At 33.6% G+C, this 13134-nt stretch overlaps 1 protein-coding gene across 16 annotated transcripts in view; it reads left to right on the top strand.

Moving 5' to 3' along the window:
* The window catches only part of EPB41 (erythrocyte membrane protein band 4.1), a 153545-nt gene that overhangs the window by 120038 nt on the left and 20373 nt on the right, over positions 1-13134 (top strand). For 8 of the 16 annotated variants that reach the window (XM_015598909.2, XM_015598919.2, XM_015598910.2 and 5 more), the window contains 2 exons: positions 60-236; positions 2027-2077. In XM_015598909.2, coding sequence (XP_015454395.1) covers positions 60-236; positions 2027-2077 — 228 coding nt within the window. Of the gene's footprint in view, positions 1-59; positions 237-2026; positions 2078-3402; positions 3511-13134 lie in introns of all 16 variants that reach the window. The other 8 variants (XM_025041328.1, XM_015598912.2, XM_015598918.2 and 5 more) reach the window with 3 other exon arrangements.

Raw genomic sequence — 13134 nt, 5'->3', positions numbered from 1 at the left:
GGTGTGTTTTTTTTTCCCTGAGTATTTATTGTTTTGCATCTTTGTCCTTTCAACTATAGGATTTAGACAAAAGTCAAGAAGAGATCAAAAAACATCATGCCAGCATCAGTGAGCTGAAAAAGAACTTCATGGAATCTGTACCAGAACCACGGCCTAGTGAATGGGATAAACGCTTATCCACTCACTCCCCTTTTCGAACACTTAACATCAATGGCCAAATCCCCACAGGAGAAGGAGTGAGTACTTTGTTCACGTGACCAGTTGTGAGAATGAGTGAAATAAATGTTTTTGTATATTAATGTTCTGTATCTGAGAGAAAGTTCAGAGCTGATATTTAGCTTCGGTGCCTCACCAATTCATTGCAGCTTTAAGGCATTCAGAATCAAACACTTGTTTTTTTCAGTCATATAGACTACCCACTCTAATTACGAGAGCCACTTAGAGCTACTAGTAGATGATTAGGGACTGAGAACTCTCTCTGTAGCTGCATGCTTCTGGCTAGTATGTGTTTACAAATTGACCACAAGCCAGTGGAACTTTATGTTCAAACTGTGCCTTCAAGGACCAGAGAGTTTACTAAATTTAGTAAGATCAAAATTGGAAAGGGATAAGCATTTTTTTTTAAATTTTATCTGAACATTTGCACAACTTAGAAATGTCTGGAATGGTTGACCACAATTATATAATAAACCCAGGAGGCCCCTAAGCCAATGAATACAGAATACCAAATATTACTGTATTTCAATTTTAGGAAAACTATTAATTTATTTTTATCTTTATGAGTAATATCAAACTTTTAATACACTGTTTTATAACATAGTCACAGCTAGAAGAAACCAAAGATACCTTTCACAGGCTGTTCTTTTTCTATTATTGTTGTCATTACCTATTATATAAGTCCTTCACCCAAATAAATAAATCTATGTAATGAGAATATCTTAAAAGTTACCTTCAAAAGTTATATTCAAAAATTCTTTACTTAAGCTTTAGCCTTAGCCTGTTAGGTTAAATATTTATATAAATAGTCACAATGACTCAATGAGTGATTATGATGATTTTTAAATTATATGCTCCATCCCCCCAAAGCAATAGCAGTTCTAGTTAAGAAAGGTAAAGTGATATCTTAATAATTTAACAAAACTTGTTTTTATATTCAAAACTTGTGTTTAGTTTATGGATTAAACTATCCAACTTAGTGTTTAGTTCTGGAACTGGAGAAGAAAATAAAAATTGGTTCACAAAGAGTACTTTTATGTTTTTCAAAATGTGATTAATATTGGGTAACTGTTCTCCAAATAGATTTAAAGCAGTTTCACTGCATAAGGATGGAGAATTCCTGAATGATGGGCAGCTAAATAGAGTTACCAGGAATGATAAGATGAAGTTATTCCTAGTCAGTGTCCTCTCAGCCTCCATACCCTGATAATTATGGACATTAGTTTTATATTCTAAATCTAGAGATTGTCCCCTGAACTGAGACAGTGACTTTTTTCTCATGGAGAAAATGCCCTATTGCTATCTCATTTGGTAATTGCATATTTTCTAGAAGTTTTCTTTTTTACTCTGTGAAAATAATAAAAGATGCTCAACTGCTTTGAAAAAGTAACTTAATATTCTCTTGGATGAATTTTGTTAAATTTAAATCTGTCTCCATTTCCAGAAAATATTTCATGTCTTAATAGAAACCCTTCAGAAACCATCTCAGGGCTGGTTTTGAAAATGGCTATGTCATTCTGTGTACTTTAAAGAAATGATTCTTTATAAATTAAATTAGATCAATGGGGAGTACTTGAGCAATTTTAGCTCTATACTTGTGTATATTACCCCTCTAAATGAATATTGAAATAAATAAGAACTGTACTGTGATAACCTTTTATATAGGATAATTCTACTTTCTGGCATACCTTACTTTTTCTTTAATAACTAGGATAATATTTCTGTTCTCTGGGAATACCTTTCCCTCCTTTGACAGCATTGTTGTTGCATTGCAAAGCAACTGAATTTTATATAATTTGTGTATGACCAGGTGAAGAAAACATCTATCCTTCCCTCGGAAAAAAAGGTTGGTGGGCCAGAGGTAAAGCTGCCATTATGACTTGTGCTTTTCAATCAGAATTTGCTCTTGTCATGGCACTAAGCAGATAATCCCCCCAGAATCGAACAGCAGCTGCTGAGTAATTTTTTTTTTCTTTTGGCTATCCTAATAAATTCACACTCACCGCCTTTTGACCTAACACATAACATTTCCACTGCTGCAGCTTTTGCAGCTTTCAATTTGCTTATTTCGGCGCATGGCTGGTTAAAAAGCTGCATGAAGATGTAAATATGTATTCAGAGAGAAAATGAATTTAATTGTACCCTATTCTTTTTATGTTGTCTTTCTTCTCCCCATTATTTATTTTTTTTAAATCATTATAATTTTGCATCCTTTTTCTTTTTTCTTTTTTGCTGACCAGTCCCCCAGCTACTTTCTCCCTGATACATATCACTTAGGGGTGTGCAAAGAACCAGTGTCAAACTTCCAAACTGATCCGAGAAGGCTGGCTCAACTGAGAGAACTTAGAGCCAAGTTTTTCCTTTCATAGATAACATCTGTCTTGACTGGATGGCAGAGTACTAAAATTGTGTGTGTGGGTGGGGTTTGGCAGGGACTTCACAATTGGACAATTGGAAAAAAACATAGTTTTCCTTAAAAATGTCAAAAGTATTTGCTTAATGTGATATATAAACCTTCATGATGATTGTTATTATTTTTAATCATGATTCTGAGAGAGAAGGGAAGGGAATTTACAATTATTAAGGTTTGTGGGTTTTGGGGTTTTGTTGTTTTGGTAGACCTTGGAGGCATATATAAACTTTTATACTTCTTTTCTTTGCAATCTTTAAAATGTATAGGATTAAGATTTTTATTCCCTTGAGCAAAAGCTAATTGCCGTATTGAATGAACTGTTACAATTTTTAAAATCTATATGAAGAGATATGAGGATAACTTTTATATTCTGCCATTCTATTTGTAATAAAAGGAACTTTTCTGATGGCAATAAGAATGCTTCATTATTGGCTTTGCCCAACTGATCTAAGAAAAATTGGCAGCACCAAAATAATGAAAAAATGACCCAAAATTCATATGTGAATATCCTCGAAGGAAGAATAAATAAGGAAGTCAAGTGATTTCTTGAACTTTCTGGATGTCTAGTGTTCATTCATTCAAAAAATTATATATTGAGTACCCTACTGCATTATAGAAACTTTGTCGGGATAAATTGCCAAAGTAAAGCAAAATAGTGTCCAGAAGATCATCCCAAATCCTTTGCACATCCCCAAGTATCATTTTTGAGCATTTTTCATCTGTCATTTTGTTCATCTTTCTCTGTCTTTCTTGATCTTCTACCGTGAAAGCAGACACAGGAACGTGCTCTGTTAGTGCAGGATGAAGAGAAAATTAAAAAGCAAGAGAGATCTACTGAAAGAGCCTTGCCCCAGCAAGAAAATGAAGAAATTCTTCCCAAGGTTTCTATTCCAATCCCTGAGGATCACAAGTCTTTCAAAAAGTGCCACCTCTACTCTAGTACTTTTCCATCTCCTCGTATTCCTTTCATGATGTCTTTTCTCGTGGTTCTTGCATTGGCTGTTTGGTGGTTGGTCTTTCTGTGATCAGAAAACAGGGTGCTCATCTGAAATGTCAAGACCAAAACCATTGAACTTTTGTTGTTGGCTTCTACTATGTTATCTCCTGTATGATACGCTTTGATCTTGATAGTTCACTATCCTAGGGGAGATCTTGTGATCATTTTTCTGTCAATAAAATGTTACTCTTTGTAGAATATGTATCATGGGTACAAAGGAGTAGGAATGGTTTAGACAAATCAAATTTAAGCATATGGCAGGTTCATACTTTCCCCCAAAGCTTTAACTCTTACCTGCATGTTCTTATTGTTTATTGTTGCTGTATCCTCCTCTCCAATGTTTCACACAAAGCAGGATACTCTGTAGAAACATTTGATAGAATATTTCCCTTATCTTCTGTAGTCATTTATGTGGCATGGGTTCTGTTGTTTAAGAAAAAATTTCAATTTGCTAACCTTTCAAAAGCCTTAAAATGATACATTTTAATCTATGAATCCAAAACCACTCCTTTTCTTGAGGTACCAAACCAGTATATACAAAGGCCTTTTTTTGGAAAAGGCTTTTGACTTCCGTGGCCTTCTTATGTATATTTCTGATATATACAGGGACAAACAATTTTATCCTGCCTGGTGTATAGAAGAGATTTGCAAAGGTTAAATGCCATCTTTCACAAGTAGGATGTTGATGCTTTAAGGAAAATGGTGCTGGTGCCCCTTAGCCTCCAGCCAAGGCTGAATTTCCCAGACTACCCATCTTTACAAGTCCTGGAATACAGATTTATTCAAAATCTGTACGTAAGCATACCCTTCTCTGAATTAAAATACTGTGTTCTTTATGTAATTATATGGCTAGAAGCAATATTTAGCCTTTATGGTAAGCGTAAAATATATATCAATATATTTTGTCTTCCTAATAGACTTTAGACATGTTTATTCTCACATTTGTGTTAAAATCAATTGTTTTTAATCGATGGCCTTGTGAGCTAATATTCTATTGTGACAAGTATATGTCCTCTGTTTGCATGTTGATTTTTAAGGCTTTCCTGAAGTAATATGAGCGTGCTCTCTCTTCACAACACAACTCAGATGCCTAACCTGTTACTTTTTACCTCAGTATTAATGAAGTCTTGCATGTAGCTTGCTTTTTATGGCACTCAAATGTACCAATATGGATGATTTGGTTAATGTTGTCTCAAATATTTGTTTTGAAATCTGAGTTCATAGATTTATCAAATTGAGATTATTGTACTTTGTTTTACTTCTCAATGCTTTTCAGCTGATAAAACGTCTAAACAAGACTCTTTGTTTTTAAGATGATGGCTTTTTATATCAAAAAAGAGAGAGAGAGAAAAGTAAAACCAAGAATTTTTATCCTTTAACATCCACCATTATTTTTTTTATTGTCTCTGTAGACAAGTAGAAATAATTTCCTGGTATTCCTGAAACTGCTATTCTGTCATAATAGGCTTTCTCCCAAAATGGGAAAAGAAGCAAGGGTAGGTTAAATTTAAAAATCTAGTATGAGTGTACATCTTTCATATCACAAGCTGTGTCTGTTTACAGCGAATATTTTGTAATTAAGCATATTTATTGATTCACTCATAAGAAAAAAGAGACCTCAAGTCAACCATAAATATTGCAAAGCTATTCTCTAACACAGGAAGTGATCATCATAAGCTCCCCTTTATCTGTGAAATAGATATAAGAGTTTTCCTTATGAAATAACAAACAAAACTATAGAGCATTGGTTAGATTCTTTTTTTCAAGGAACTAAAAGGGAATAATCTTAGAATTTCATTGGTATTTTTGTAACTGTTTCAGAATATAGTTTTCATCCCTGTACACAGCTTTTTATTATTACTGTAAACTTTACCTTGAATGTGGTTTCCCTTTGTATTGGAGTTATTCCTAGTCCATTAGAAGTCTAGTATAGTAAGTCGACAGTAGTTTTCAGTTTTCTGAAGTGCAGCAGGAGACCTCAGAGATCCTTACTAATGGTCTGATGAGAAGAGCCAAGCCTTTGTATTTGACTAAGCTGGCCAGTACAGACTCAAAAGATATGTCCATCACAGTTATCAGCGGAAAAATACTGGACATTACAGCCTTGTATTACCTAAAGTTAATACTGCCAATATTTGTAACATAAAGCTGTAAGTGGTCTTGGTTTCCTTCTCACACCTCACTCCATTCTCAATACCAGAGACAGATCCAAATAACTGTGTATTGGTTTTACGCTGATTCAGTTTCTTAATGGCAGGTTGATAAGTAAAAAACAATTTGGACTAATTATTAATACAGACTGTTAAAAAGTCTTGGATTTTTTCCTTGGTTTTACTATTAATCATTTCTAGGATGACTCTGAGAAATTCATTTAACTTACCTGGTGCCCAGATTTTTACTTAGTAACATAGAGACAAACCTACCTCATGAGAACGAATCTGTACCATGTTCCAGGAATGAGAAGCTCTGGTTATCATTTGATTCTTGGTCTTTTGGAGACTGGGAAGATGGAAACTAAAAAACAAACACACATTAACTTCTCATAATTTTTATATGAAAGTAAGCAATTAAATCTCCCACTTATTTCCATTTACTCCTTATTGGTATTTGAACAAACATTTAAAACTACTAAATTTAAAAATGTCTTTCCAAATTCATTATACTCTTAAGCAATTCATCTTATCCACATGGTATGGTATGGTCCATACGTGAAAATAAAGCCAGCATTAATATTTGGAACCTATCTTTTAGCCATTTTCTTATGGTAATACTTTGAATATGAAGGATATTCACTTTCCATGGGTCAGTTTTACTTCTTATTTACAATTTTTGGTAAAAAATTTTGAAGGAAGAAGATATTGACTGTTGACTAAGGTTAGACTGGGTTAATCTGTGGATTAGATTTCCAGTTGTCATCCTAGAGCCTAGTATATTTCTTTCTATTAAATACTATCATAAATTTTGCTCTGAAATTTCTGTGGATATAAGCCAATTCACTTTCTCTTACATTCCTAAATCACTTCTGTAATACTTCCTACAGATAAGAATATAGGACATACTAGGCATTAGAGGTTTGGTTATTTTTTAGAAGGCAGTACCAATCAAAATTTATATTTGGGCTTTACCCAGTAATCACATATTTTCCAAAGGAAGACAGAAAATTCAAAAATAATATGAGACACATTTTCATTGTTGCTTTTTTTTATGCTAATGGTATTGAGTATAGTAAAGATATACAGAACTCCTCTACAGTGTTTCCTTCCCTTTTATTCTGCTTCTTAGGAATTATAAAATCCCAAACTTCTTTACAGCATTCTCTACCACATCAAGAAAGACTATTATGTTGTTTCTATTATAAATAGAAATTTTTCCCTTTTCTGTTGCACTCAAACTACTGCTGTTGTTTGTCTCCGTTTCTAGTACCAAAATTACAACTCATTCTTATTCTCTATTATGCATGGCATGTGAGATAACTATCTGCTTCCTCTACACTGTAGTGGATAGTTTCAATAAGTCTGCTCTAATTTCTGTGGCTGTTAAACCCCTCATGCCTTAGGATCTCCTTTTTATTGCAATAGACCATGATGCAAAAAGAAACTCATTGGTGGAGCCCTAGGAATGGGTACCTGAAATAATCAAGAAGGTATGGTTACTAAAGCAAAGAAGCCATATAAAGTTAGGCTGGAAGAGGAAGAGGGATGGCTGTGATCAACAATCACAAATTCGTGGAGTATTTCATTTTGTAAATGAAATTCCTATCATTTTAGAACTTGAAAGACAAAAAGAGAAAGTAGTTTATTACTCCCATAGGTCGAAAAATTACTAAAAGCTAAAAAGCTTTAGTAATAGCATAACTAAATGTATAGATGACAGATTGTTAAGGAAATGTTTGCTTTAGGAATACTTTTCTAATCTTTTGTGATTGATATCCTAGCGGGCAGCCCTCCCCTTTATAATATTCAGAATTCTGTTTGGGAATAAATAATAGAATAAATCTAACATTTCAAAGATTAAAGGGGTAGGAGGCATAGAGTCCCAACTATCTCTTCAAGTCTCCCCAAATCAATAAAGGATGTAGTTTAGTCTCCTTTTCTCCTCTACTGTCTCTTTAAAGAAGAGTATTCCATGTATACGGGATCCTATCAACAAAACATAGAGGATAAAAATTAAGGGAAAAACATGGTTACTGCTATACATTCATTTATTCATTGCCCACTGAATTGCAGGGTTGCAAAGAGGCAGCATTATCAGAATTTTAGGATCCAAAATCCCCTTACAATGCTCAGCTCTTCTGTACAATATCGTTTAGAGATTTAGAGGCTAGGTGGTCTCCCAGCTTGTGATTAAATATCTCCCAAGATATAGCACATTACATCTTTGGACATATGGCTTTTGTATGTATATAAGTCATTCTTATATTAAGTCAAAATCTATTTCCTTAGACCTTTCACTTCTTGGTCCTGAATGTAGGCATTCTGAAGAATTTTTCTATCTCCTATATTATAAGCTTTTTGCATAGTTAAACGTAACCCTCGTGTTAGAATTAGTCACAGTCCTTGCATTCAGATAACTTTCCAGATCTGTCCCAGTTTTTCTCCTAGCATGTTATCCTCCTGCTTTCTTCCTTTCTTTTTCTAGCTTTCCTTGTTTTATGAGCTCTTTTTTTTTCTGGTTCTCTTGCCCATATTTTCTTCCCTATGGTTCATTTAGCTTTATGTCCCTACCCATTGACTTGTCCTCTCGAAAAGAACATTTTCAAATTCCTGGAAATTTCAGCTTCATCATAGATAACAGAGGCACTTGGGATATTATTTTTTAGATTAAAGAATGGGGGTGGGATAGTTTTGTAGCTTTGGGAACCTCCTATAGCCCAGAATCTGTTGACAAGATAGTATCATTATTATATTTTGAAGAAGCATACCACCAGAGCCTGCATTCTAAGTTTGCTTGCCATCTCTGACAGTCTGATTAACCTTTACATACTTCAGCACCCCCAAGTGATTTGATTTATACCAGTGTGATATGATAAAATTATGGAAACATTCCAACATTCTGACTATGATTTAGACCCCCACCAGAAAAAAATATTAAAAATTTGAAATGTCGTTAATCCATCTCTTTTAGTTTGTACCTGTCTCCTCAAAACTGTGAGATTCTCAAAGGTGAGAGGCCTTGTTTTATTCAGCTCTGTTTGCTAGTCTGTCACCTCTATATCTCAGATATATAATAATAATTACTAAATTGAATTAAATGATTAGACAGATGATAATGGATAAACTCTTAACTTTTCACTTATAATCTCTTATATCGGGACACAAATGTATGCCAGAGTAATCCCCATATGCCCTGTCAGTATATGCAGGTAGCCCAAAAAGCCATATATGACCCAGCAGCCACTCTTTCTCGTTACCTGTAGTATGGTCCCTGGTTTATTCAAAGAATCTATGTATCCATCTATGATAGGTGTCAAACACTCTTGTAATTTGGTTCAATTAAAAGCTCTTATCCATTTACCACAGGTAATAACTGTTTTCACTATAAAACGTATTATTGAGACTGGGGTGCTTGTCTGTATATATAAATTCATCTTGGGGTGTGGTATCATAAAGAGAACCAGTTATTTGACAATTTATGTTTACCTAAGTTCCATTGCAGAAGCAGTTTGATATGGGTTTTACATGACATAAAAACACTAAATGTATCAAACTCTTGTGATATCAAGAGTTTTATATATCAAATAGGTCAGAGGTTGGCAAACTTTTTCTGTAAAGGCCCAGATAATAAGTATTTTAGGCTTTGCGGGTCATATAGTCTCTGTCATAGTTATTCAGCTTTGCCATTGTATAGTGAAACCAGCATAGACAATAAGTAAACAAATGAACATAAATGTATTCCAAACAAACTTTACTTGTGGACACTGAAATTTGAATTTTACATAATTTTTATGTGCCATTAAATGTTATTCTGTTTTTTTCCAACCATTTAAAATTATAAAACTATTCTTAGCTCACAGCCGTACAAAAACAAGAAGGCTGGTTTTGGCCTACTGGTTGTCATTTGCTGACCCTTGATATAGGTCCAGAGAACCAGAGAACTGATTAATTGCATTTTCTGCCTTTGTACTGTTTTTGAAGAGCTATAGTTGCAATCTTACCATCTTCATTCAATGTTGAAGTATTTTTTTTTATCTTGTTTATGATTAGAAATGGAAAACAAAGGACAGGCAATTGTTTCCATTTACTGGCAGTCAGGGAACACCTGAACTGTAATCTAGAATATCTGTAACCACCACAGCACCTCCGCCTTTCTCAGTTTTTCAAACTGTTCCACGTTAATTGTGTTTTTAACATAATCATTGATGAATCCGGCTAACTCCTTTGTTTTGTTTTGTTTTGTTTTTTAAGGGTCTACCTCTAATTCTCAAATTCACTTTCTCTTTAACCAAGTTTTAGAGCTATCTAACAAACATGGTAAAGAAAGTGAAATGATTTTCACTCTGAGCTTAGTGTTTTAAGCAGTTGTATAAATGTAAATTTGGGTATCTAAAGAAAACATTTTAGAAGGGTTCTTCTTTCAAAATAAAGAGATTTCTCTGAGAGGAATTCTCCAATTCAGGGCCTAATTGGGCAGTATTTACCAATAAGTCAGACTAAAATTAAGTTATGTTCTTTCGTAAGTGTCTTTGCTCCCTAGTTGACATGGTTGTGTTCTGAAGGATTCTTCTGTCTGTAATCAGCTTTGGGAGGTGCTTTCTAATCAATCTCTAAGCCTATGTTCCTTTCAGTTCCCTGGTCCAGGATTTTTTAGCTATGATACTTGGTTGAATAAATTGTTTATCTGTTTAGCAGGTCAGCAGGATATTTAAGCCTAAAGAAATCTGCTAAGAACTTCACTTTTGGAACAGATTCTTCGATATTTTTCTTTATTTGCTCTGTTAATATGTAAATTTACCATGAATAAATCTTATTGCAAATCTGTTTCTGGTTAATACTAGTCAACCAGAAATAGGAGCCAATAGTGCTATACATAGACAGACCCACTACAAATTAAAAAGAAAAAGAAAAGAAAAACATCTGCTTCAGTGGATGATCAAGATGTACTGTCAGCCAGTCTTTCTAAAAAAGTTCTCCTGTTTTTCCATATTTTTACTCTTCTCTATGGCCTAGTAATTGTCTTTTGCTCAGTCCTAAAACAGAGAAAACCTATTGGCATGTGTTCAGTTCTCAGAATATTAATATTTTAAATCAGCTTGGAACTTATTTGACTTATTTATACCAAGTTTTAAAAATAACTTTTTTTCTAATCAACTTAATCAGTCACTCTAACAATGTAATTGTCACATCTGTTAGAAGCATTTTTAATATGCTAAATTTGTCTTTTGATTGTTTTTTGTAAGCACTCTACAAATTAGTAGTTATTAACCATCCAATACTGCCACTCTGATCATACTGAAGAGTGAAGAATGGAGTGGGTGTGGATTTGTGGGTGTAAGGAGAGCTTGCTCATATAATGTGGAATTAATCAAAGTATTCTACTTGATCTCTTACCTCACTTGGGTAAACTTATCTTGCTCTCATAATTCTAGATTCTATTGTACTATCCAGGTGATTACTTAAAACCAACACTCTACATTTTGAAGTGGTCTGTTTATGAGCTCAAAGTATATACCTGTGGCCATGTCTAAGTAATATAAAAATTGTGTAGTGTTTCTCCAAAGCCACATTCCTATTAGGAATTTGTTGAAAATGTTAACATGGGAAGCCATTTTCATTATTATAGAATTTTTCAGGAGGAGAAGCCATAGCTAGTTATAATAGTTTTAAAACTATTATAAAACTAATAATAGTTTTGTTGTATTTAATTCTGTGGAATCACGATGCTATATTCTAGATATCAAATCAGGGCATAATATTTTTCTTAAATGCTTATTATGGCTTTAATCATTTTTGGAATTGGGACTTCTGAGAAATCCTGCCAAATATATTTAATTGTGTTCTATACTAAATGATCAGAGTTTTTTGTACTGGTTATAGCCCTTCCTCTCTGTCTCCATCTCTCCACCTCAACCCTTCTTAGTATAATGAAATAAAATTGACCAACCAAAGGCTTCTGGTCTCCTAGATATGTTTAGTATAACCTTTAATATTTGCTCAATCACTTTGACTTCTATAGCTTTATTCAAGTCTGAGAACACTCATTTGATCTGTGGAGTCCTTACTGGTGAGTGCAGTATTAAGGCAAAATTTTCTATTACCTAATAGTTAAAATTTTGCATCAGGCACTGATTTTGAAGCTGTTCGCTTTTACATTCACATATTCTGGGGATAATCTAATAACAGCACTATTTAAGAAATTATAAATTTAAGAAATTATAATTGTCACTGGCAAATTTCATTTGCTGGATTTTGTTAAAGGCTACATTATGAAGTGACTTTCCTATAATAAGCAATTTTACTAACTGTGATTTAATTAAGGCCAACATCTTCCTAAATAAGTTCCTTTATCCAGATGTAATCTTTATATGCCATAGAATAGCAATGGACCATGAAAATGACTCAAGTTTCATGGAGAAGAAGCTCTTGAGCTCTATAAGGATGTATTTCTAGCTAGAGACCAATAGCATACAAACTTTATTTAAAAAAAAAAAAAAAGTAGAGGAGGGTATAGCCAAGAGAGAAAACTTAGAATGAAGAGAAATGTATTGCATGATAAAGAGCATCACACTAGAGAGGAAAGACAGAATTTTTAAACCATCTTCTGCTGGCCACATGATTACTCTGTTGTTAGTTTATCCCCATTTTGAGTATTTGTGATTCTAATGTCCTTTTAAACCACCAGTTGGCCTAAGTTTTCCACCGAAAGTATACTAAAACTATTATTTATGAGGCTTTTGGGGGCAGGGCGCCAAGGGATGTTTTTCTTTTTGGTAATTTTTGTTCTTCATTTCTTTCCTTTTTTGGCTGAAGAATTGGCTACTGCTGCTTGACTTGTCATCTTTATGTGCTGTTTACACGTGGATTTTACAAAAGAAGCCATTACCACATCTGATTTATCTTTTATTGCAAGTGCCCATTTAAAAGCATTTGTTTTAACTTAAATTAAAAAAAATCACCAGGTTAATGTCCCTAGTGATTATCATACAAGAAAGGAAACACTGATACTATTAAGTTTTCAAAATAGGAACAAGATTACAAATATGACATAGGTTTTGTTTTTTAGAGCTTTCTTCCAAGGCATTTATAGCCATTCTTTGCTGCGACATAAACTTGCCTTATTTTGTTAAAAAGAAGGATGTAGAAGAAACAAAGCACTCGCAATTAACTGATCTTATCAGGATTGGATTGTACATTTTTTTTAGTTTGCATGTTGCAGACCATTTGGGGGTATTATTTAAATACATTGTTAATAATTTAAGTGACTGTAATATTTATTGTTTACTTTAGTTAAGAACCAGAAGCTGGACTCTTCTGCTGGGTATCTTCCTTCTGTGCTTAGCAAGATAACCTCG

The sequence above is a fragment of the Pteropus alecto genome, unplaced genomic scaffold, assembly GCF_000325575.1.
Source record: "Pteropus alecto unplaced genomic scaffold, ASM32557v1 scaffold39, whole genome shotgun sequence".
Lineage (NCBI taxonomy): Eukaryota > Metazoa > Chordata > Mammalia > Chiroptera > Pteropodidae > Pteropus > Pteropus alecto.
The sequence above is the reverse complement of the archived record's forward strand: the minus strand, read 5'-3'. Positions and strand labels throughout refer to the sequence as shown.